The 25,812-nt window shown below is 51.9% G+C and overlaps 1 protein-coding gene and 1 long non-coding RNA gene across 10 annotated transcripts in view; both read right to left on the reverse strand.

Moving 5' to 3' along the window:
• Positions 1-25,812, reverse strand: part of ITSN1 (intersectin 1) — a 241,170-nt gene that overhangs the window by 23,780 nt on the left and 191,578 nt on the right. For 8 of the 9 annotated variants that reach the window (XM_061133932.1, XM_061133933.1, XM_061133929.1 and 5 more), the window contains 2 exons: positions 6,493-6,614; positions 4,629-4,735 (listed from right to left, as the gene is read on the reverse strand). In XM_061133932.1, the coding sequence (XP_060989915.1) occupies positions 4,629-4,735; positions 6,493-6,614 (229 nt within the window). The remainder of the gene's footprint in view (positions 1-4,628; positions 4,736-6,492; positions 6,615-25,812) is intronic. The other variant, XM_061133934.1, reaches the window with a different exon arrangement.
• On the reverse strand, positions 12,401-24,055 carry LOC133049944 (uncharacterized). Its single transcript, XR_009691499.1, has 2 exons — positions 18,472-24,055; positions 12,401-17,894 (listed from the first exon to the last, which is right to left on the reverse strand). It is a non-coding gene; the product is annotated as an uncharacterized LOC133049944 (long non-coding RNA).

Genomic DNA, 25,812 nt, shown 5'->3' on the forward strand with positions numbered 1-25,812 from the left:
AGATGACAAGAGGAAGTTAAGCCGGGTCCCAGGTTCTGGAGGCCCACTCTTGTAGACTTGAGTTGATGTTGTGGAGGGGGGCAGACCTGGAATCAGGCCCCTGCAAAGGACTAGGCACCTGTTAGGTTTAGCCGCGGGCCTCCTTCTGGGAGGTTCTGCTGCACAGGACTGGGCTTGAGGGGCTGGAAACAGGGGCTGGCACCAGGCTGAGGGATCGCATGAGTGCTGCAGCCACAGCGCCGCCCCTTGGGGACTGATCTGTAATCTCACAGAAAGCTCTATACACGCAAGGTCTTGAACTGCGACAGAAATCAACTCAGTCAGTGAATGCATCAGAGTGCCCGCTGTTTGCTGAGTGAATGAGTAACCCTCTGAAATTTGCGGATCAAGGGAACAGGCAAGAGAGTCGGCTTTCATGAATGTGTCCTAGGCATCAAACACTTCTTTTTTTTTTTTTTTTAAGCATATATGACTTATTGGGTTGGCCAAAAATTTCATTCAGGTTTCTCCGTAAGATGATATGTAAAATCCATCATGAGTCTTTCAGCCAACCCAACAGTATCCCTCTTGACTGTTGGGGAAACTGAGGCATGTGGAAACCGAGTGACTTGACCAGAGTCACACAGCTCATGGGTGACAGGAAACCCTGGAACTCGGGGTAGGGGGCGGGATCTGACTACAGGGCCCATAGAGTTTAAGCACCAAGAGCAGGCCCACCTCCACTCCAGCTGCCCTGGGCTCCTGGCCTCCTCGCTGCAGATGCAGCTCCTGCCATCCCTCCAAGTGGGCCTTCCCAGCCCCCTGCTCCGCTCTCCCTCCCGGCCTTCCTCTCCCCTCCTCCAAGGCACTCCCACCTCCCCTCTCACCCTGTCCACGCCCAGCCAAAGTCCTTCCTTCCTTCCTTCTCCCCATCCTGTCTTTACCCACCAACGTATCTTTTTCTGGCATATACCTTGGAGTATAGTATACCTCGGGCTTCCCTGGTGACTCAGATGGTAAAGCGTCTGCCTGCAATGCGGGAGACCTGGGTTCTATCCCTGGGTCGGGAAGATCCCCTAGAGAAGGAAATGGCAACCCACTCCAGGATTCTTGCCTGGAAAACCCCATGGACGGATGAGCCTGGTGGGCTACAGTCCACAGGGTCGCAAAGCGTCAGACACGACTGAGCGACTTCTCTCTCTTTGGAGTATGGTCGCTTTACAACGTCGTGTTAATTTCTGCTGTACAGAGACGTGAGTCAGCTATAAGTGTACACACACCCCTTCCCTCCAGAGCCTCCCCCCACCCCCACCACCACCCCACCCCTTAGGTCATCACGGGGCACAGAGCTGAACCCCGTGAGCTATATAGTGGGTTCCCACCAGCTGTCTATTCAAGGTACGTTTTCTACTTCTAATTCATTTTTCTTTGTTTTTCTGCCTTAAAGAAAATTGTGTCTTCTTCTTAAATTATTCTTGTTATCTTCTTCTTATCATACTTAAGTTGAAAACTGAATACTTAATATTTAAGAAAACCTTTTTTTAGAGAAGCTCTTTCATTTATTTTATTTCTTCAAGTAAGGAAACAGGAAAAGATCTCGATAAAAACCGTTGCCAGCACTTGGTCCCACATGCCCTATCTCACTCCTGCATCCCTTCTCCTATCTTTTCTAATAGCCACTCCTAAAGGTCTGCATCTAGCTCTTAATTGTAAAATGTTCTAGATTCTTCTGTCCTACTCTGCTTTTGAAGGCAAATTTCTCAGCTCTCTGCTCACAGGTAAAAGAGCCCAGAAACAGCATTAGTAAGAAGTCTGAGAGCCCCAGGTAGTTCCCTTTTATGTTCATTATGGTTGTTTCTTATTTATCTGTTTGATAAACCCTATGTCCCCCTTTAAGTACAAGTTGTCGCTGGCCCTTAGATCAGGAGTGGCACATAAGTGGCTGTCCTCTGCAGCCCTCCCGGGAATGAATATCAAAGTGTTGGTCACTCAGTTGTGCCCAACTCTTTTCGACCCCTTGGACGGCAGCCCACCAGGCTCCTCTGTCCATGGAATTCTCCAGGCAAGAATACTGGAGTCGGTATCCATTCCCTCCTGGTGACTCAGAGGGTGAAGAGTCTGACCGCAATGCAGGAGACCCAGTTTCGATCCCTGGATCGGGAAGATCCCCTGGAGAAGGAAACAGCAACCCACTCCAGTATTCTTGCCTGGAGAATCCCCATGGACAGCAGAACCTGGCAGGCTATAGTCCACAGGGTCACAAAGAGTCAGGACATGACTGAGCAGCTTCACTTTCTCCAGGAGATCTTCCCAACCCAGGGATTGAAACTGGTTCTACCGCATAGAAGGTAGATTCTTTACTATCTGAGCCACTGCCTTAAATTCTCTTCATCCTCAAATGCCTCCCTCTTCCATCGTGCCAGAAGCCCTAAATCTTCCCATTGCTGGGATTAGTCCTTTGCACAAAGACGTTAAGTCTATGCAGTGAAATTGTATAATCTACAATATGGGCGCTCACCATACAATTCTTTCCATTTTTCCTGGTATGTTTGAAAACTTTTCATAATAAGATGCTGCAAAGGGAAAAAAGAAGAGAAGAAAGAAAGAAGGAAATCAGGTCCCCAGAAAGCTCTTGCTAAATACAGGTGTTAATATTTTATCTGGAAGATAAAAAGCTTAGCCAAACTAACCAATCAGGTCATCAGAGATGGTAGAAGGTGGTGCCCGGTGGGGCCATGATTGGCAGAGTGCCAATTGTACACCTAATCTACTTGCTCCCTGGAATAACCCTGCATGCTAGACCGGGCAGATGCTCTGACTGCAATCCTACAGCTTCTGAAACAAAGGGTTGGGGAGTTACCTGCCTGAGATAACTGCCCAGAATGAGCTAGAAGGTGCTGAAGCCCAGATGAAAAATTGAGATGCCTGCCTCCTGGTGTCACCTGCTTTCCATCGAGGGTAGAGCCAGGTGGAACCCCTAGTAGGCCCTGAGTGTCACCCACAGAGCAGCCCGGAGCCCTGATCACCTTCTGTGTGACCTTGGACAAGTCACTCAGCCTCTCTGAGCCTTGTCTCCACAGCAGCAAGAGTGCTCTAGATTCCTACCTCTGGGGCTGTGGAGCGCATCGGTGCTAGGAGGAGGGGGCACGCAGGCCTGGCCTTGACAGAGCTCAAGAAAGCGGCCTGTGGCTCCCTGTCAGGAGCAGGAGGGAGGGTTAAAGTGCGAAGACAACAGAAAAGCAAGGGGGACCCTGCGGACCCCCCCTCACACACTCACCCAAGAAAGTGGTGTGACCATGTAGGTGTGTTTTCCACAGAAGGTCTGTGCGTGTGTTTCAAGACAACTCGTCTCCTGCCCTTTAGGTTTAGTACTTGTAGGTTCAGGGATTAATGAGCCCACCTGCCCCCAAGTGACAAGGCAGCCTCTCTCCGAAGGCAAGAGTGGGTGCTCAGCGCACCCAGGGCCCAAGCCAGCACTTGTATGGACCAGGCACTTGGAGTCTAAATGCTCCTTAATGAGAACCCTGCGTGGTGGTTACTGCCTCACTTTACAGATGAGCACTCTGAGGCTCGGCGGCACAGGTGACGGCAAGGGTGTGAGCCCGAGAATCCAACCCAGATCTATGCTAGAAGACCCTGCAGCGTCTTTCTCAAGGGAGATGAATGGAAATACTCCTCTAAACCATCCTCATCCCGTCATCTTTGATTACTTGTCTTCTGGAACGTACAGAGAGAGGATGTTATGCTTTGGCTTCATGTCCACCTCGCCGCACCTCTCTTCCTTCATCCACCCCCAAACACACTCACAGTGGAGACCTGAAATCACTCCAGCAAATCCCAGGGGCCACATCCAGGAAAGAGCTGCTTCCCGTTTACACGAACCTAAAGATCAGGAGGAACCACCAGTTCCCAGGGCCTGGGAGCTGCCCCTGGGATCCCAGGATCACTGTGGACCTAATCTGTGTTCTAGCAAGTGATGCTATACTGAGGGCCCGGCGGACAGAGATTGGAGGTTTTTTTTTAGGGATTGGATGGTACAATCCAATACCTTCCTTTTACAGGTGGGGAAACTGAGGCAGGGCGGTGAGAAGGGCTCCAAGCCCAGGTCTCTAGACTCCCTGCCCAGTGTTTCTCCTTGGACCTGCAGCTGCAACTGGGTACTAAAATATGAATAAAAATAGCCACTGCTTCAGGACAGCATCTCAGAGGGACATCCTAAGAACCACTGTGGACCGTGGCCATGGATGGTCCCACTGATTCCCGTCTTCAGGAGGCAAGAAAGTCCCAAGAGACCAGCGTGCCCCCCTGTGGATCCTGGGTCTGAGGGAAGGCATGGGGGCTGCCCCCCACCCCGCGTGGGGCCGGTCAGGGATCAGGACCCAGGATCGGCCCTTCTCTGTTCATTCTAGAACCACGGTAAAAGCGGGAACCGGGAGACCCGGGCAATCCACCCTCCCCAGGGAGAACTGGGACTGTGATTCTAGAAGGCATCAAGGCGAGAAAGAGAGATGGTGCATGTGAGCGGAAATGAGGAAGAGGGGTAGGGAGACACGCGGCGGGCATGCACAGACAGGACACACGCGTGAAGCCACGCAGGGGTGCTAGTGTGTGAGCGCGAAGCCAGGTGGGGTTAGAAAGGAGAGGCTTACTTCAGTAGTTTGATATTACACATAATCAGCTCCTTCCAGTTAACAAAAATCATAGCACCCTCTTTTTCTGTCAGCAGCTCAGACTCCATCAGGGGTTTCTGAAAGATCTACAGATGCAGAAAACGAAGCAGTTCAGAAAGCAAACAGTTAGCTTGAAATTCAAACACACGCAATGCACCGGTCTGTTCAGAGCAACGGGAAGGCCCAAGGCGTCTGCAGCCCTGCTCGGGGGCTCAGAAGCCACCGAGTTTCTGAAGCAAGTGGTCCCCCCTCTGCTGCGGGGGCAATAGGGCCGGGGTTCCCCATCGGGTCCATGCACAGGTTTACAAGGAGGCCCGCTAAACTCTGGAGGACGGGCCTGAACTTGGCCAGGACTCAGCTGGGGGCTGTGGACAAAGGCACTCACGCTCTCACCAGCTGGCCACGGGTCAGACGTGGGGGTTGAGAGATGCCCTGGGGTTGGTGGAGGGTGGCTCACACATTCCTGGCCCAGCATCTATGGCCCAGACAAGCCTCTGGAGCTCCCGGGGAGCAGGGCCTCCACCCAGCAGCCTCGGGGATGGGATGGACCCCACGGCTCTGCCCACAGCTGGGGCTGGACCTCGGGCAGAGCCAGGGGGTGCAGGCCTAGCCCCGAGGGGGCGCGGCTCCTCTCCTGGGCTCCAGGCCTAGCCCCGAAGGGGTGGGCCACTCGCAGGGTATCACGGATCTCAGCTGAGCCCCCCCATGGCAAGCCCCCTGCCTAGAGAGAGGTGGTTGCTACCGCTGGAGGCAGGCCACTCACTGGAAGGTTCCTTAGGGACCTAGTTTTTTAGGGACCTTAGTTTATTTCAGCCTGTCTTTGAAATAAACTTGGCTGGGCTGAGGCTGATCCCCGGGAGCTCCTACCCTTCATGGGTCCTCAAGCTGATGTTGAACCAGGCCTCCACCAGGCCACGCACAATATGCCACATTTAAGGGCGTAACACTCACACCCTTGGCATCCGAGACTCTTAGTGACGGTCCCGTGTCTTGAGAAAGCGGTGCTTTTCATCCCAGTGCTTCCTAAGCACTCATGATGGCCTTGGGGGCCATCAACCCACCCTGCATCCGGGACCACTCCACACTGGGTCAGCGAGCCTTGTCTTCCCAGGTTAGTAAGGAGAAGATGATCAGGGGAGACGGTTTCATGACTGTTGGGGGTAGGGGTGTGGTTCCCACACTCTCACAGTACTTCACAGACTATAGGGGCACCTGGACACCCAGTTCGGCAAGCCCCCGACCCCTAACACGCCAACGTCCCACGTGTCTGGACCAAAAACTTCCCGAAACGCAGGGGGTTCCCAACTCTGCATCTTCTCATCCGCCTGGACCAGGCAGCCAAGGCCCGTCAAGAGTTCCCTGGGAGGAAAGCTAAAATGAGGCATCGTCCCAGACGGGGTCGGGGGTGTGTGCAGGAGGCCCTGGGGAGGAAGCATCTTCATTCCCTTTCACAGACCCTTCTCGGGAGTGATGGGCGGCATGAGGAGTAACAAGCTAGCAGCCGCTGCGTTGAAACGCCACTGCCAAGGGCTGGGAGGTGGCGCTCCGTGGCGTCAGGTAGTTGGTGGCAAGTTGTCTGAGTAGGGCTCCGACACCCACCTCACCGCCCCCGTGTCCCACCCCAGGCCTCCTCACGGGCTTGAGGGACCTCTGCCCCCTCTGTGGACAGAACTCCCAGTTGGCCATGGATGAGAAGGAATCCTCTTCTCTCGGGAAAGCATCTTCTACGTGACGTCCTGTCCAGAGGCTCCCAGACACCTGAGAGCTTCTCAGCCTGGGAAGGAGGACCCCGCCTCCTCGACAGGGACCCCGGCCCCCCGCCCGCACCCCCAGCCGCCCTCACCTCTGTGACCAGCTGCAGGTCATTCACGTAGTTCTCCTCTGTGACAATGAGCTCGTGGATGTACCCCTGTCGCTTTCTCTCAGTTGGGGTCAGCATATCCAAGAGGTGTAAGTCTGAACACCCTGCAAAACACAACCACGGGAGCATTCAGTCCAGGCCTGGGGAGCTTCCCGGGGAAGGTTCCCCAGGGCCCTGCAGCCTCGGGCCGGGGGGACCGTCGTCCCCTGAACAGATCAGTCCAAGTCCTACACCAGCACTTGTGAAGGTGAGCTAATTTGGAAACAGGGCCTCCAGATGCAATCAAATTAAGATGGAGTCACACTCAAGACTCCACAGGGCAGGCCAGTGGTTACGACTCTGTACTTCCATTGCAGGGGGCCTGGGTTCAGTCCCTGGCTGGGGAACTAAGATCAGTGCATGCCATGTGACGTGACCAAAAAATAATTAACATTAAAAAAGAAAGATGAAGTCCTATTCAGTTGGGGCAGGACCTAAGTCAATATGACTGTTGTTCTTGTGGACACAGAGACAGACAAGTAACGCCATGTGACAACAGAGGCAGAGACTAGAGTGACGCGTCTACAAGCCAAGGAACGCCAGGCATTGCTGGCAGCATCAGAAGCTCAGGGAAAGGCATGAAACACACTCTCCTCTGAAGCCTTCAGAGGAACGTGGCCCTGCCCACGCCTGCCTAGAACTAGGACAAAATTAACCTCTGTTGTTTTAAGCCCACCCAGTTTGTGGGCATCTCTTTTTGCCTTTTCATACTGTTCATGAGGTTGGAAAAGACCCTGATGCTGGGAAAGATTGAGGGCAGGAGGGGAAGGGGGCGACAGGATGAGATGGTTGGATGGCATCACCGACTCAGTGGACATGGGTTTGAGCGACTCTGGGAGATGGTGAAGGACAGGGAGGCCTGGTGTGCTGCAGTCCATGGGGTCGTAAAGAGTCAGACACGACTGAGCGAGTGAACGGTAAGTTTGTGGTCATCTGTTACAGAGCCGCAGGAAGCTAACACAGATGGTGCATGCCTGCTTCAGCAGAACCGCTGAGTGTGGAGAGTGAGAAGCCGTAGTGACAGCTGGCTGATGCTTCCCGAGGGCTCCCTCCATGCCAGGTGCTGTCCCAGGAGCTGGATCCTGACAGCTGTGTTTAACGCTCACTTAGACCTTACAGTTATTTCCATTTTACAGATGGGGAAACTGAGGCTTCGAGAGGTTGCCTCACCCAAACTCTGTCAGCAGGGTGATGATGGTGAAGCCAAGCCAGGACCCTGACACTGTGATCAGCGCCTGGGCTCCTACCTCAGATCACTGCTGTTGGGTCCCGGCTACAGTGGGGCAGATGGTTATCTCAGGTCTGGTTTATGGAGGATGAGGTGGCTATGCCGAGGTTCCCAAGGGGCCTGGGGACAGGGCCAATGTGGGCACATCCAGACACCGCTGGGCAAACTCTCCTGGACCAGGCTGCGGCCCTGCACCCACGGGACCGGGGCGGCTAGCATGCAGACAGACTGGGAACCCCGCCGGGTGCAGCCGGGCGCAACTGTGGCCGCGGTCCCCAGGGAGCGGGTTCTGTGGCCCTGCGGGGGGGTGGGGGTGGGGCGGGCAGGCACAACAGGTGATGCCTGCCTTGGTTTCTACTCACTTAGCTGGTTATTGGGGTTTGTCTGCTTTGAACGTTCTCAGGTTATAGTTAGAGGCTGCCCCCTGACTTGGGCACACTGGAACGTGGGGTGGGGAAGCTCGATTCTCTGGGGTACCCCCCATGCAGGTCTGGACCCACCTCTTCCAGGTCAGGATTCCCCCACCCTCCTTCTTTTTATCAAGGGTTTCTCTTTTCAATCACAGAAACCAGATTTGTAAAGAAGACTGGGAGGGGTCTTGGGTGTAGTTGGGGGTGAGGGCGTGGAGCCCCATTCACTCGCTGTTCTCACCCCTCCTTCTCCCACAAGGGGGCAGCGTGGAGCACAGTGTGAAACCCCCCACAGGACACCAGTGGTTCTCAAAGTGGGGTCCCCAGGCCACCAGTAGTACCTAAGAGCTTATGAGAAATGCAGATTCTCAGGCTTCTGCTGAATCGACTGTGGAATCAGGGCCCAGGAGTCTGATTTAACAAGTTCTCTGGGTGACTTTTTAGGGACACTAAAGTTTGAGAGGGCTTCCCTGGAAGCTCAGACTGTAAAGACTCTGCCTGCGATGTGGGAGACCCAGGTTTGAACCCCAGGTTGGGAAGATCCCCTGGAGAAGGTAATGGCAACCCACTTCAGTATTCTTGCCAAGAGAATCCCATGGTCAGAGGAGCCTAGTGGGCTACAGTCCATGAGGTTGCAAAGAGTCAGACATGACTGAATAACACACACATGGTTTGAGAAGCCTGCTCTGAACTATAGTTCCTCAGCTTCCATCTTCCCCTGAAGGAGTTTCTAGGTTCATGACTGATCTAGTCCAGATGCTGGAAGCTACTTCAAAAAGAATGATCCTTCTGGGGCGAATGACATCATAGACTTCTTGGTAAATGCTTCATTGTGCCTGAGATTGACTCTGAGTTCAGAGTCAATCTCGGGCACCTCCAGCTTTCAGTTTTGTCCCCTCCCCTGGCCAACTTCTCTTTCTAGAATCCTAGAGCATCTCTTCCTAGGATAGGACAATCCCAAGATGGGCAGATTGATGCTGGGAAAGCCTCAGGGATCAGCCATCATCATGTTAACACCTGCCACACCCTTCCATCCGAGACCTCATACAAAGCCACCACAGTGCAGCCAAACTACAGTTCCACAGGGCCACGGGCTGAGTATGAACCTTTGCTTAGGTCTGCAGATGCTTCTGGACCCTGAGCCCTCTGCTCAGCCACCAACTCAGCCCAGCTGTCCTTCCTGCCTCAGCACATCATGTTTTATTTAAACAATTGCATCGACAGTGAATTCTCAGGAAGGAAGCGAGTTATGATTGCTCTCTTGCTAGGCTCAGCTGCCCTCTGCCGAGCTGCTGCATCAGCCCCAGCTTACAGGAAGCTGAGTGATATCACCAGTTTCTTTGTCTTTCATTAAGAAAGCCACCCCAAAAAAACACTCCTGAGTTTGGGAGGAAAATATCTCCCTCCTGTCCTCTTCTCACCAAACTTTCCTGTCAGGGAGTCCAAGTGCCCAGCTTCAAGGTCATTTCTTGTGGAAAGGATAGAATACCGCCCTTGTACTACAGGGATGTATGAACTTGGGGGAGCAGTCTCCCCTGCAATTCTCAGGACATTTCTTTCTGCAAGGGTATCAGGATCATGGTATGGACCAGTAGCTCTAAAGCTCAGCTCACACCCACTGTGCAACGCCATTTGTAGGGATTCAAACATGAGCCTGGTAGTGGACACTGGTTAGACCAGTCACCCCAACATCCGTGTAGATCACAATTTCCCTTGGAGAATCTGGTGGATGCTAGAATCCTTACCCCCAGGAAAACATATGGATACAATGCGCACAATATACAGACCCATTCTGCACACCGTTTTACAGGATTCACAGATCTTCTTGAAGTTTGTTTATGGATTTCATTCTCATTCATTTGACAAATATTTACGATATCCTAACACAAGTCAACGGCACCCCACTCCAGTACTCTTGGCTGGAAAATCCCATGGACAGAGGAGCCTGGTAGGCTGCAGTCCATGGGGTCGCTAAGAGTCGGACACGACTGAGTGACTTCACTTTCATTTTTCACTTTCATGCATTGGAGAAGGAAATGGCAACCCACTCCAGTGTTCTTGCCTGGAGAATCCCAAGGACGGGGGAGCCTGGTGGGCTGCTGTCTATGGGGTCGCACAGAGTCGGACACGACTGAAGTGACTTAGCAGCAACAAAAGTCTGGCACTGACTGTGCCGGGTGCTGGGAATTCAAGATGGAAGAGGAGAAATGCCTAACCCTCAGAACATACAGCTATGAACTCAGGGTCTTCAGCTAGGGGTAGTGCCCTCCCCAGGCTGAAGAGGGTACTCTCTCCGACAGGCTGAAACTGGTACTGTCCCCCACAGGCTGAAGATGGTACTGCCCCCCACAGGCTGAAGATGGTACTGCCCCCCACAGGCTGAAGGTGGTACTGCCCCCCACAGGCTGAAGGTGGTACTGCCCCCTACAGGCTGAAGATGGTACTGCCCCCCACAGGCTGAAGGTGGTACTGCCCCCCACAGGCTGAAGGTGGTACTGCCCCCCACAGGCTGAAGATGGTACTGCCCCCCACAGGCTGAAGGTGATACTGCTCCACAGGCTGAAGGTGGTACTGCCCCCCACAGGCTGAAGGTGGTACTGCCCCCTACAGGCTGAAGATGGTACTGCCCCCCACAGGCTGAAGGTGGTACTGCTCCACAGGCTGAAGGTGGTACTGCCCCCCACAGGCTGAAGATGGTACTGCCCCCCACAGGCTGAAGGTGGTACTGCTCCACAGGCTGAAACTGGTACTGCCCCCCACAGGCTGAAGGTGGTACTGCTCCACAGGCTGAAACTGGTACTGCTCCCCACGGACTGAAGGCAGTATTCCTCCTCACCAGGTTGAGGGTTGCACTGCACCCACCCCCAAACTCCAGGCTGGAATGAATTCTTGGTTGTCATAATGACTGGACTGAACCAGGGCAGATGACTGGTAGTATATGGGACAGAGAAGGGCTCACCTCAAACGTCTATAGCACTCCACTGAGAAATGATGGCATTCCTAGAAACTGACAACTCTGCAGCAAGAATGGGGCAAGTGACCTGAGATACACAGAATGACTGAGGAACCAGACATAAGAACCAGTGAGGCACGATGACAGGAACTGGCTTGCTTTGGATTTCAGCAATTCACTCTTCTGAATCTTCAAGTTTTACACAGTGTGGTTTGGAAGAAGCTCAGAGCCAGGAAACAGTAGGAAGTCCAGGGTGGATTTGGGCCATTGGTCTAAGAATCCCAGCTGCCCGGGCCAGTTCAGGGTGAACTGACCATCTCCTACTCATGGGGTCAGAGGGCATGAAAAGACTGTATGGCCTCCTACTCCAGGCAGCTCCAGCCTTCAGTCAACCCACCCAACAGGCCGAGAAGTTTGGGAGGTCAGTGCTGTGTGAGTCTGGTCTATTGGCCCCAACAAATCCCACCCTTCACTGCCCCCCACTACTAGCCTGCCTGGAGAGAGAGGGATGGTCCAGATGACCTCTCTAGGACCCAGAACACAATGAATAGTAAAGATTTGGGTGTGGGGTGGAGATTCATCTCAGCATTATGTGCCAACAATGCTGGCTTGGAACAGTCATTTCAGCTACTGAACCAACCTATAGGATACTGTTTTAAAAATTCTTTCTGGTGAATGCCAGGCCAAGAAAACCATTTAAGACTTGAAACAGGCGCTTTGAACTCAAAAATATCCTTCCTTTGAAATTTTAATATTTAGAAAAACAAGAGAGCTTAAAAAGCAAGCCATTATTCAGAGTAGGGTAAGTGGAAAGGACATTTCAAATGAGAGGGTTTTCTTTAGGGGTGGAGGGACATGGTCTTTCTCTCTTTTGGGAACCAGAATAAACATTCTGCACTGACTTCCTTTCCCAGTGAAAAATGAGAGGGTAAAACACAGCAAATAAATTCCATGGACATCTCAGTGTGATGGAGGGACTCTTATAACTAACTAGAATACACTCACAGCTGAAATAATATTGCAAATGACTTCAGGCAGTTAGAAATGATCCCCAGTTACAACCCACATAAAATTCCTAATCTATGTGCTGTCCCATATAGCTTCATGCAGTTACACACATTTGCAGAACAGAGAGAACCATAATGCGCCCCACCCCCACCTCCAAGAAAGGATTTAAGTCTGGGATACTAGAGAAAAGTATCTTACCCGCAAAGATCATCTTGTCCCTTCAACGGGACATTGTTCACAGGGACAACATAATCTAAATAAATTGCTTTATTACCAAAGTAATGCATGAACATATGCTTATTGTAAACAGTTCAAAAGACACAGAAGGGTAAAAAGCGAGAGTTGCTCTCTCCAGAACCCCAATTATTCTACTTCCTTTTCCAACAGGGACCAGAATTTTTAAAACCAAACCAGGCCCCACAGCAAGCTGGCCACAGAGCAAAACAAACAAACAGGGCTCATTCCTGTTATGAGCAGGCCAAAATATACTATGAGACGGTCAATAAATATGCATTAAATTCCCCTTGAAGTCCAAGAGACACAGAAATAAGCAAGGCAATGTCCTTGTCCTCAAGGAAACTCACAGTTCTGGGGGAAACTTGATGTGAAAATTAAATATAAAATAGCAAGCAATAAAGAATGGTCTGTAGGCTGTCCCGATGGTGGAGGCTGCAGGAACTCAGAAAAGTAGATGCTCTCTATCCTGTTAGAGGAAGGTTCTACGAGGACCTGACCATAACCGTGCCAGGTTTCTATATAGCCGGGGAGGAGGGGGCCATTATGCTGGGACATGGGGCCGGAGTGCCAGGTAGATGCAGAGATGCTGCAGAAGATAAGCAGGGGGCGAGGGGAGGGTAGGAAGTAGATGAAGTGGGAAGTGGATTAAAGCGGTCCAGAGGGATCGAGAAAAGAACAATATGGAAGCTCGGGCCCTGGTTTTTCATCTTTAAGGGAAAGGATCTATCGATATATCTGAAGACCTTCAGCCCAAATCCTCTGGCTAAATGGCCCCAGGGAATTTCCCTGGTGGTCCAGTGGTTAAGACTTTGTGGTTCCAATGCAGGGTGTGTGGGTTTGATGCCTGGTCAGGGGACTGAGATCCCACATGCCACACGACAAAGCCAAAAAACTTTAAAAAAAAAAAAATAATAATAATAAATAAAATGCTATTTGTGACCCCACGGACTATAGCCTGCCAGGCTCCTCTGTCCACAGAATTCTCCAGGCAAGAATGCTGGAATGGGTAGCTCTTCCCTTCTCCAGGGCTCGAACCCAGGTCTCCCACATTGCAGGTGGATTCTTTACCGTCTGAGCTACTAGGGAAGCCCACCCTCCCCACTTAAAAAAAAATTAATTAAAAAAATAAATAAATGGCCCCAGGGTCAGGGGGATCCATGTTAACCTGGTTCCCACAGACGGCTTCTCCAGGGTTGGCCTGAGTATAGGAAGTGGAAACTCTGTGGCCTGGGTATCTCCTGCCAGGTGTGAGCTTACTCTCCTCAAGGCTACCCTGGATCCTCCTGGGAAAATGAATCTAATCTAATGTCCTCCACCTCCAGGGCACAGTGGTATGTGTGAGGCAGCCTGTCATGTAGGAAAGGCAGATGAAGCCCACAATGGATGGGTCAAAAAGAAGACTCTGTGGTCAAGGCCTTTTTTGCTCGCCCTGCAGCTGATGTCTGAACCCCCTCCTGTCTAACCTGTCCTCTTATGTGTATGCGTTCAGTCACTAAGTCACGTTCAACAATTTGTGACCCATGGACTACAGTACACCAGGCTTCCCTGTCTTTCACTATCTCTCAGGGTTTGCTCAAATTCATGTCCATTGAGTGAGTGATGCTATCCAACCATCTCATCCTCTGTCGTCCCCTTCTCCTTTTGCCTTCAATCTTTCCTAGCATGAAGGTCTTTTCCAATGAGTCAGCTCTTGAATCAGGTAGCCAAAGTATTGGAACTTCAGCGTCAGTCCTTCCAATGAACATTCAGGACTGATTTCCTTTAGGATGGACTGGTTGGATCTCCTTGCAGTTCAAGGGACTCTCAAGAGTCTTCTCCAGCATCAATTCTTTGGTGATCAGCCTTCTTTATGGTCCAACTCTCACATTTCCGTACATGACTACTGGAAAAACCATAGCTTTGACTACATTTATGCATTCATGCTATGACCGTAACTGTGCTTGATGCTGGGATTCAGTGATGAAGGAAGTAAGACAGGTATTCGTCCTGCGGGAGCCTTGGTCCACTAGTAGCTGATCCATCTCATCCACACTCTGATCTTTGTCGAAGTGCAGTCATCTCGTCGAGGGCACCATGCACCTGTCATCCACGCCTGAGACCTCAGAGTTGCAAATCCCTAAGATTGGAATCTTATGGGGGGGTCTAGAGATGCCAGGTGGGCACGGAGGCCTGTAGTGAGAGTTGGGGAAAATTCCACTGGCACCAAAGCCCCCTGGGATATGTCTAGATGCAATCAGGCACCCCTCTCCAGCCAGTCTTGGGTATCCTCCCCGGCCTTCGACTCAGCTGCACTCAGTCACAATCCAGAATCTTAGAAGTCCCACCGTGGTGTCCAGATAAGCTTAATTTTCTCCCAAGAAGGAGAATCCAGCTCCGTGGGCTGCTAGGCAGTTTCATGACTGTTGAGAAGCAGTGAACATCAAATTACTCTCAGGGATAAGTCATCTCTTTATTTTGCATCAAGAAGAACTTTACATTTTTTTTTAATCAAAGGCATATCAGTCATGACTTTATAACTAAAGCTGGAATTCCTGGCACAGCGTCAAGCGCCCCACGGTCTGCCCTTGTTAGCTCATTCCTGGACCCTTTAATGTCACCATCCTTGTTTTTCTTTCTTTCTGAGTTCCTGCTTGCAATGTGCACCATCATGCAGTATTTTAGGGGTCCTTGGTGTTGTCGTTGTTTAGTTGTTAAGTCGAGTTTTACCCTTTTGTGACCCCATGGATGACAGCCAGCCAGGCTCCCCTGTCCCTGGGATTTTCCAGGCAAGAATACTGGAGTAGGTTGCAATTTCCTCCTCCAGGCATCTTCCTGACCCTGGGGTCGAACCCACGTCTCCTGCCTCTCCTGCATTGCCAGGTGGATTCTTTACTGCTGAGCCACCTGGTAAGCCTTTAGGGGTCCTTCCTAGCCACCGTAAGTAAACCCTTTGGGTACACAAGGCAGATTAAGGTGCTGGACAGACAAACACACTTTTATTGCAGTATGATGGAGGAGGCTGTGGTTTTGCTTAGAGGGATCTAGGAATATTTTTCAGAGGAGGAGGAATTCAAGTTGGGCTTCACTGGGCAAAAACATGGGTGGATAGGAGTGAGGGAACGCAGAGAAGGAGCTGAGAGAAAACAAGGGTAAGCGTGGTGTGGTGGGGCCAGGAGGCAGGTGAGGAAGAGGGAAGCAGAGGCTGGGATGCGAAGGGGGAAAAAAAGTTAGCAGGGAGGCTACTCTGAGCCACACGGTTCGAAGCACAGTTCACGGACTCATGGAATCCTCCCCGATAATCCCATGTGGTAGCTCCAGCTGGTATTCACCATTGAACAGGCAGGGAAACAGAGGCACAGAGACGTTAAGGAACTTGGCAGAGCCTCCGATAATAAAAGGCAGAGGGAATCCGCCCCCGTGTTCTTGGTCCTGATCACTCTGCCTCTTGCCTTGGTGGAAGGGTGATGTGTCAGTCAGCCGGACTACTGGAACAAAGATGGGGCGGCTTAGACAACAGACGTGTGTTGTCCCACAAGTCTGGAGGCTGGAAGTTCAAGATGAAGATGTGAGCAAGCCTTGGCCAGCCATCGTCTCCCTGCGTCCTCACGTGGACTTCCCTCTGGGTGCCCTCATCCCTGGCGACTGTTTGTGCCCCAAAGTCCTTTTCTTATTAAGGACACCAGTCAGATTGGATGAGGGCCCATGCTGATGGCCACATCTTAATGACCCTTTAAAGGCCCCATCTCCAAATACAGTCATATTCTGAGGCATGAAGAATAAGGGTACGAGCTTCAACACGTGCATTTTGGAGACACATTTCAGCTCCTAATAAGCGGGGAGGTATGGTCCAGGGGCTTTGAATGACAGAGGGAGGCAGCTGCATTTTGTTGGGGGGGGGCGGTTGCTGTGCGGGCTCTCTCCAGCTGCGGGGAGCCTTCTCCTCATTGTGATGCACACGCCTCTCGCAGCGGCGGCTCCTCTTGTTGCCGAGCATGGGCCCCAGGGTGCGGAGACTCAGCAGTTGTGGCAGGGCTCAGTTTCTCCATAGGGTGTGGAATCATCCTGGATAACCAAACCCATGTCTCCTGCATGGCAGGTCGATTCTTAGACCACCAGGGAAGCCCAGTGTCTGCATTTTCGTCTTTGGTTAGGGAGCTCAGGAAGGTCTGGCTGTATTTTGGGAGGGTCACTGCAGCAGCTGCATGGAGGATGGAGGTGGGTCGTGGCTCTTGAGTTTGGCTGCACATCAGAATCACTGAAGAAGTGAAAGTGAAAGTCGCTCAGTCGTGTCTGACTCTTTTCGACCCCATGGACTGTAGCCCGCCAGGCTCCTCTGTCCATGGACTTCTCCAGGACAGAATACTGGAGTAGGTAACTGTTCCCTTCTCCAGGGGATCTTCCCAACCCAGGGATCGAACCCAGGTCTCCTGCATTGCAGGCAGATTTTTTACCAGCTGAGCTACCAGGGAAGCTCAGAACCACCTAAGGAGACTTTTTTTTTTTCTTTTTTTTTTCTAAGGAGACTTTAAAAAGTCCAGTGTCCCTGCTGTACCCCAGATCCATCAAATCCTACTGGATGGGGTGCAACCGGGTGTCCATAACTTGAGAAGCTTTCAAGTGGTTCTGACGTGCAGCCAAGAGTGAGGACCACGCCACCCAGAGGGAAACTTGCCTGGAAACGAGGCGCCTGGTGTGGAAAGGGAGCGAGATTCAGAAACCACATCTGTCCAGGCACATGCAGGATGAGGGTGGCCACAACCACTGGACCGAATGCAGCCCAAGGCAGGTCACTTGGGGCACTTGACCAAGGAGACGTGATGGCCGTGCCCACAGAATGCCATCCTCTGAGGTCATCCACACGCCAGAGCCCAGAGAACCTCTGATGCTTTGTGCCCGGAGACCACACTGCCACCACCCGACTCCAGCACCAGGGCTAGAGCTTGAAAGGTCACTCTGCTTGATGCCCTCATGTTATGGATGGGACAACGGAGTCCAGAGACAGATGAAGATCAGGAATAAAACTTCTGCCATCAGGAATAAAACTTTTTGCTCTTGCTCTCTTGGGAAATGCAGACTCACCAGGAAATTGTGAGCTTGTAAAAGAGCGGGTCTGAGGGTGGTCCATAACCCGTGGCTCTCCCAGTCCATTCCCAGATAGCCCGGTTGAGAGGAGACTCCTGTCCTTGGAGCTGGAGACTGCTGGGGGCCGGTGGCAACCAGGCTGGGTCAAGGCAGCTGGTCTCCTCTGCAAATGACCTTGGTTGACCAGTCCCAGGGAAACCCCAGTCCAGGGGCAGCTCTGGACACCAGACCAGATCAGGGTGGTCCATGGACAGGTGGGGGACTTCTCACCGCAATGGAACTTTCTTCACAAGGGTCTAAGAACAGCCTGGTCCCCTGCGGTCTCTCCTAACTTGGCCAACTGACCCCGCCAGAACACAAGAGACCACCTGAGCCCGTGACATCTCTTGCTCATTTGTCAGCAACAGCAGAGAGGCACCCAGGTCCCTGCTTTCATGGAGCTTCCATTCTAGTGGAGGGGAGACAGAAAACCAAACACAGAATCAATACATAGTATTCAGGTTGGTATAAGACTGATGAGTAATAAGTCTCACGATTAAGAAGCTCACTGCCTGGCCTAGGGTCTTCTCCTGTGGATTTATCTTTTCAACCTTGGTGCCTCCCCAGACACAGCTGGTGCCCCGTTCTAAGCCACATGTAGTGGGGAGACTGGACACTGGGGCAGGGGTGGGGGTTCCTCTCCCTGCAGCCCAGCTGGGGAGGAAGGAGTGAGCCTGCGGAACAGCAGGGTGGAAACAGGACTGTTCAGCCTGGACACTTCCCAAGCAAGGCACTCTTGGTGACACCCAGGTGGAGAGGTAGGTCCCACCCTTCAGTTTCTAAGCTGACAGGGAGGACTTGGTGTCACACAATACTAAATACAAAGGCAGCTACCACTGCTATTTATTCTTGTTTGTAGGTTGTCATGGGATAGGACCTGATTCCTGAGAAGCTCAGTCTAAGGAAGGGGTGTCTGTCTGTGTGTCAGTCTCCATCCACTCAGTTTATGTACAACAAGTGACTAGGATTCAGCAAAGTGCTCAGACCTGGCGGGTGAGCGGCGCTGGCCAAAGCAGCAGAGAAAGAAGGCGTGGAGGCGGACAAACAGCTGGGGAAGATGTGGTGAGGGCATTCAAGCCAAGGCCCACCAGTGGCTTCAGCTTCATGCAAGAATCTTGGAGAGCGTGTTGATAGAAGGTCTGGTTATGTGAGACTCAATAGGCAAAAGGAAGGGCCGGATGATGGGAATCCATCGACTGAAGCCTGAGCACCAACTCGCACTGGACGTGCAGGTACACGGAGCCCTGGGAGGAAGAAGGAGCTCAGGGAGGTTGACTTGTGCCATCTCCAAGGCAGAGAAAGCCTCCGCATCCATGCGATCTCCCAGCCAGGGTGCCACAGTGGGGGCCGGTGATGAAAGCAGACCTCTCCATCACGTAATTTAGAAGTCAGGTGAGATGGTTTTCCAGAGAGCCAGCTGGAAATCCACTGGAGCATCAGAAGCCTGGACTTCTGTTTAGGGTTATCATGGTGATCCCAAAGGTGGCGGAAAGAGCTAGAAAGAACATTATACCACGAGGCGGCAGGTCAGGCTGGGACTTCACCTTTTAAGCACCAGCGTCTCCTCCCCCAGAAGGCAGAGTGGCCAGAGCCCCTGCCCCTGAAGCCCGTTTCCGTGTCAGAAACCTGGAAGGTTTTCAGGTTAACAGCAGCCACCTAATGACGGTCCTGGCAACAGATCAGTAAGGAAGGCCCTGGTCGGGGAAGGCTGAGCACAAATGGGCAAAAAGGTGGGACTAGAAGATCCAACCGGTCCATCCTAAAGGAGATCAGTCCTGGTGTTCATTGGAAGCACTGATGCTGAAGCTGAAACTCCAATGCTTTGGCCACCTGATGCGAAGAGCTGACTCATTGGAAAAGACCCTGGTGCTGGGAAAGATTGAAGGCCAGAGGAGAAGGGGACGACAGAGGATGAGATGGTTGGATCGCATCACCGACACAATAGACATGAGTTTGGGTGAACTCCGAGAGTTGGTGATGGACAGGGAGGCCTGGCGTGCTGCGGTCCATGGGGTCACAAAGAGTCGGACTCGACTGATCGACTGAACTGAACTGAACTGAAATGAGGCGGGAGCTAGGCCAGGTGAGGGCTTCACATGGGTGAGAGAAGGAAGCAGGATCAAGCAGGGCCTCACAGACGGAATGCAAGATTTAGGATGTCATCCCAGGAACACTGGGACACCCCTGGACGATTTTAAGCAAAAATAGTTGCCTACGTGTGTGTGTGTTCTAACATTTATTTATTTATTTGGCTGCCTCTGGTGTTCATTGCATCATGCAGGCGTTTTCACCACTGGGTCTGGACTCTCCAGTTGCAGTGCCTGGGCTCTGGAGTGCACTAGCTCAGTAATTGCAACACGTGGGCTTAGTTGCTCCAAAGCATGTGAGTTCTCAGTTCCCCAAGAAGGGATTGAACCCACATCCCCTACATTTTGAGGTGGATTCTTAACCAGTGGACCACCGGGGCAGTCCCAAGTTGTTGGGTTCTCAAAATAACTCTCTGCCTCTGGTATACAGAAAAGGCTGGGAGATGGGAAGCGGGGAGCAGGTTCCGGGTGGAAGATGCACGCGTCTTGATGGAAGCAGGAGAGATCCGTCAGCACTCAGGGCCTTTGAACCTGCCGTTCCTGGGGCCTAGATCGCTCTCGCCCTTGAGGCTTGCACACTGACCCTCCAGGCCCTCCGATCTTCGGCCGCCTGTCGCCTCTCCAGAGAGAAGCCACGTGCTCCAACCCTGGCCTTCCGGCATGCCCAGCCCATTTCAGCCATCACCGGCTGCAATGATTCTGAAATGAGCCTGCTCCTCCTCCTGCTCCTGCAAACTTCAGGAGTGCGGGCGCCTCGTCTGCTGGGGTTCTGCTGAGCCCAGTCTCGTCATCTGGATCTGTATTCCTCAGCCAAAATTCCCTAGGAAGGAGCAGCAGAAGAGGAGCTGTCTGCTAGAAATCGCAGGCAGGCTGGTCTCCTGGGTGGTGTCCTGAGCCTCTGATACCGCGGCCGGGAGGGGTATGGCAGAGAGAGGACAGACAGATATCCTTCTGCCCCTTGAGGATGGGGTGTGGGTGGGAAGAAGGTTCCTGCCAGAGATCACATCAGCGGAGGATTCGGACTGTGGGGTCCTTCCCACGGGGCCTCAGGACTCCAAGGTAACGCCCCAGAGAGGAGGCGGAGGGGGTCTTCTGGCTGTGCCTCTGCTGCTGGGACTGGAGGGTCAGTGAGCAGGGCAGAGGTTCCCAGGCCCAAAGATCCGGATCCTGAGAAGCACAGGGAGGCAGGAGGGAATTAACCTCCTGTCTTCAAGCGTGCTGGGGGCGGCTGCTCGGGAGACCGTACCGCAGGGAAGCACCCCCCAGGGACACACATTCCTTAGCCAAGCCGCATGGTTGCTTTAAAAAAAAACATGGAGCTTCTGGCATGTCTGGGGGCTGAACGTTCCAATCTCTGCTGGCAAGAGAACACAAGGCCGCAGAATGCAGGGATGAGGAATAAAGGACCCAGTGACTCAATGCCTGTGTGACAGGTTTATTGTGGTGCGCCGCCTGGGCCTGCCAACCAAGTCCACAGATGCGACATTTGAAAGCCGCACGCATTCCACTGGCTCTGCTGGCCTCCCCGCTGCCAACCAGCCGTGTGAAATCCAGGGCAGCTTCTCCCCCTCTGCTAGGAGGGCTGCTGAGGCTGGGGCCTGGGGCCCGGGTGTCCCTGCACGTTTAGACAGCACGGGAAGGTGTTGGGGAAAAAAAAAAAAGTTGCTGGTTTCAACATGGGTGGGCCTCCCGCTGACACAGAGGGGGCCCCCGCTCTGCACACACGGGAATGAGGCAGTCTGACAGTTTTCGGGGAAGCTGTCCAAGCTCTTCTCTCTGAAACCCCCATTTGCAAAAGCATGTTTTCTGAAAAGTCTTAAAATGCACACAATCTATGGGCTGCCTGAGTTGAATGCAAGAAAACAGGAAGTCAGTTAAATGCATTCCATGATTCTCACCAACCAGGCACAAATGCCTCTTCTCCCAGCAACGGTAACAACAAGGCTAATATCTACCGGGAGCTTAATATCTGCTAGGTGCTATTGTGATCTTTCCATCTGGACATGAGGAAACTGAAGCCCAAAGAGGGTTAAGTAATCTGCCCGTGACCAACCTGTAAGAGGCAGAGCTGGGATTTGAATACTGGCTCTGACCTGCCATCTTGTACTGCTTCCTAGCCTCTAATAGGGCCCAGGATACAGTTATGTGGCTTCCCCATGCTCCCCTCTACTATCTCCCCAGAGGAAAATAAAACATTCCAGGGAATTCCCTGATGGTGCAGTGGTTAGGGTGGCTCAATGGTAAAGAACCCACCTGCCAATGCAGGAGATGCGTGTTCGATCCCTGGGTCAGGAAGATTCCCTGGAGAAGGAAATGACAGCCCACGCCAGTTTTCTAGGCTGGGAAATCCCATGGACAGAGGAGCCTGGCGGGCTATAGTCCATGGGGTCGCAAGAGTCAGACATGACTTAGAGACTAAACAATTACAACCGGTGGTTGGGACGCAGCGCTTTCATTGCCGTGGACAGTTTCAATCCCTGTTTGGGGAACTAAGATCCCCTAAGCCGCACAGTGCAGCCAAGAGAAAAGAAAAGGAAAGAGAAGCAAGTTTTCCAAAATTTTAAAAGAAATGGAGTCAAACATTACACTAATCTTGTAGATAAGTTGTGTTATTACATATGGCAGCCAAGGAATGAAAATTGAGAAACTAGGTTGGTCCAGAGCAAGGAGGGCAAGGCTTTCTTTGGAAAATCCGCCTGCAGTTGCGGTGAGAAGGACTAAAGGTTGAGGAGGCCAGTGGCGTCTCGAGCCTGCGTTGAAGGGGTTTGAATCCCTCCCTCCCACAGAGCCCCAGCCATGGGAGGACCACACGAGGGAAGGGGAACTGGTTCTCGATCTTTCCACAGATGCAGCCCCTGATGATGAGAAGGCGGGCGGCTCTGAGGCCCTGGCAGAGATGGGGCTGCCCTTTCTCAAAAGCACCATGTGAGAGAGGAGCAGACGGCAAATCCGGGAGCTGCCTCTGAGGATGTCACTGCAGCTCCCGGACCCTCAGCGCCCTCAGCTGCAAACTGCAGGCTGGATGCCCAGTTCAGATTCCAACTTCATCGACTAATCTGCCTGCCACCACCCTGGCCATTTCCTGTGAGGGGAAACTGGAGTGCAAGAGTGGGCTGGTGTGCATGAACGCACATGGCAGGGGCCGAGGGGGAAAGGACAGCTTGGGCCTTGTAAGGGGAGTCATGTTTCGCAATACGGAGTGGCGTAGTGTCCTTGGCGAACAGTGGCAGCTCCTCCTCCTGGGTCTGTTAGGAGAAGCCACATCTAGAAGATGCTCTGTCTGATTTTTAAAAACACTGAGAGGGTAACAGGCAGGAAGGCCATAGGTTCCCAAGTGGCAGGAGGTAATAAACTGCACGTGGCAGATGTTTTCTTTTTTTTCCTTCTCTACACAAGATGAAAAGAGGCTTCTTTTAATTCTGTGTTAAGGACACAGAATTGAGCCTTGAGCTAACCCATGTATTTTTCTTATGGATATGTTTTTCTTAAGCTATGTTAATGAAACTATGTATTTGCTTTGCAATTTGCCTTTCTTCAAAATGGTTCCACCTAAGACTAACTTTTTTTTCTTTTCGCAAACCTTGGGCTGATAATGGCTCAACAAACCAGTATTCCTGTCAATTATTTTATGGCGGGAGGTGGGATGACACACCTCATGCCATCCTATCTCAAAATTGCATATTGTGGACGAGAGGCCTGGTGAAACTCCCTCAGCCTTGAGGTGTCTCTCTTATCTGATTTCTAACAGACATAAAACACCTTGCTAAAAACGAGCAAGGGGGCACTCTTTCTGTCCCCTTCTGACATCTGTGTCAGAACCTTTCCCTATCTCTATATTTTAACAAAACTTTGCTACACAAAAAGCCCCAAGTAGTCAAGCCTCATCTCTGACCCGGGATCAAAATCCTGTCCCCCAGAGTCATGGGTGACATGCAGCACATGGCCCGCAGCAACGACCTTTCAGCATGATGGCTGGGTCAGAAGGGAGGGGCGCCTCATCTTCTGAGGCTCTGACACTATGTGCAAGCAGACATGGGGACAGCAGCCAGCAGCCTCTGCCAGCATCTCTGGCAAAGTTATACTTGTCTGCTTGCTGGTGGTACTGTGACCAAGCTACTGATGTGGGTGTTTAACTTATGTGTAAATCACAGTCCCTCTGTGTCTGTCTGTCACACACACAGACATACACACGCACATCCAGTCCGTTGACAATACAAAATAACATTGCTGCTGCTGCTGCTAAGTCACTTCAGTCGTGTCTGACTCTGTGCAACCCCATAGATATGGCAGCCCACCAGGCTCCCCGTCCCTGGGATTCTCCAGGCAAGAACACTGGAGTGGGGTGCCATTGCCTTCTCCAATGCATGAAAATGAAAAGTGTAAGTGAAGCCTCTCAGTCGAGTTCGACTCGTAGCGACCCCATGGACCGCAGCCTACCAGGCTCCTCCGTCCATGGGATTTTCCAGGCAAGAGTACTGGAGTGGGGTGCCATTGCCTTCTCCAAAATAACACTGTAGCATGCTTAACAGGAAGTTGTATTGACACAACAATTTTATGGCTGATTCTCATCTTCTATAAATAACACAAATTTTTGTGATTGAAGTTACATTTTAAAAAATGCCTGAGTTTTCAATTTAAAGAACAGAACCTTCCTAAGAGGCAATGGAAACTTCTGAAATGGAATTGCCACACACCAGGAAAACATTCTGGAAGTCTGCCTTTTATATGTGGTGTTTTCTTAAAGAAAGGCCCAACAGAGGCCTGGCTGCAATGAAATATTCACATGGAGCTATCGTGATCCTTGACCTTATTGTGTTTCTCTATTCTACCAGATCCAAAATATCAGACATTTCTAAGAAAAGGCTATTTTTCTGGACAGTTTTGGAACCACTGGCAATCCATGCAGTTTCCATAAAAAATTCTCTTGGGTATTTTGGGAACGAAAAAGAATGAATAGGATTAACTTATCACTTAGCTAGAAGGGAAAATGAATATTCACTTTCTCTCAGGAGTGATTTTCACTCCGCCAGGAAGCAGGACTGACTGCGTGTCAGGCCCGTTCCCCAGCTGAGACCAGGGCTGGCACAGAGACGGGGCAATGCCTCGGCATCCCAGGCCCTCAGCCTCCGGCACCGACCACTGATGGAACGGCTCCAGGAGCGGCCCCTGCCAAGAAGACCTGCTCTGGGGAAGCTCACGCCTAAAAGGAGGGAAGGCAGACACAGCATGGTCTCCTCTCCAGCGGGGATGGATTGTGTGAGGAGATCCTGAAGTCAGCGCTTTCCTGTTCCACTAATCCCCGGACCCACCCATTCAACAGGCATTCTTGAGCACCTACCCTACAGAATGCCTGGTTGTATGAGTGTGTTAGGTTGAATCACACACAATTGCTGATTTATAGGTGAGAAGAACACTGGCAAATGTTTCATATGGGTAAACCACTTCGAGGGGTTTCCTAGACTAGGGTTAGCAGGTTTTTCTTCTGGAGGCACCCGAGAAGGTGGTGGTGGTTGTTCAGTCATTAAGTTGTGTCTGACTCTGCGACCCCATGGACTAAAGCACGCCAGGCTTCCCTGTCCTTCACGATCTCCTGGAGTTTGCTCAGATTCATGTCCATTGAGTCGATGAGGCTGTCTAAGCATCTCATCCTCTCAACCAGAGAAGAACTCACCAAGCATTTGTCTGTTCACCCACTAACAGGGAACGTGAGCTGGGTCTAGACCGCTGTGAGACAGGTTGGTTTTACCCTACCAATGATGTGCTGTTGCCATAGTAATCCTGCTCAGTTTGAGAGGAACTGCAGAGGACCAGTTACCACTTGCTAGGGGATCTGGGCCTGCCCATTTTTCTCCCAGAACAGTGTGGACATGCAATGACATAATACTCTGTAACTTTACAAGGGAATGAATCCTTCCTTTAGACTGGCTTCTCCCAGACATCGTTTTAAGCAGTGGCAGCCTGGAGGGTGGGCCACGTGGCCGCCTTCAGCTCTCTGTGGGTCCAGATCTGCACAGCAGAGGCAGCCAGACACAGAAAAGCAAGTCAGAACTGCAAAATGAAGGCCCTCTCATGTGTCCATGTGCCTCTGGGGCAAAACTGTACCCAAAATTCAGTTGTAAAAATATTCACCCACAGCAGCCAGAGGGATGAGAGAGACAGGCTTTCTCCACCCTGGTACTGGTGACATGGGGCCATGTTCACTGTGGGGGTCATCCTGTGCACTGAAGGATCTTCAGTAGC

Source organism: Dama dama, chromosome 31 (genome assembly GCF_033118175.1).
Source record: "Dama dama isolate Ldn47 chromosome 31, ASM3311817v1, whole genome shotgun sequence".
Lineage (NCBI taxonomy): Eukaryota > Metazoa > Chordata > Mammalia > Artiodactyla > Cervidae > Dama > Dama dama.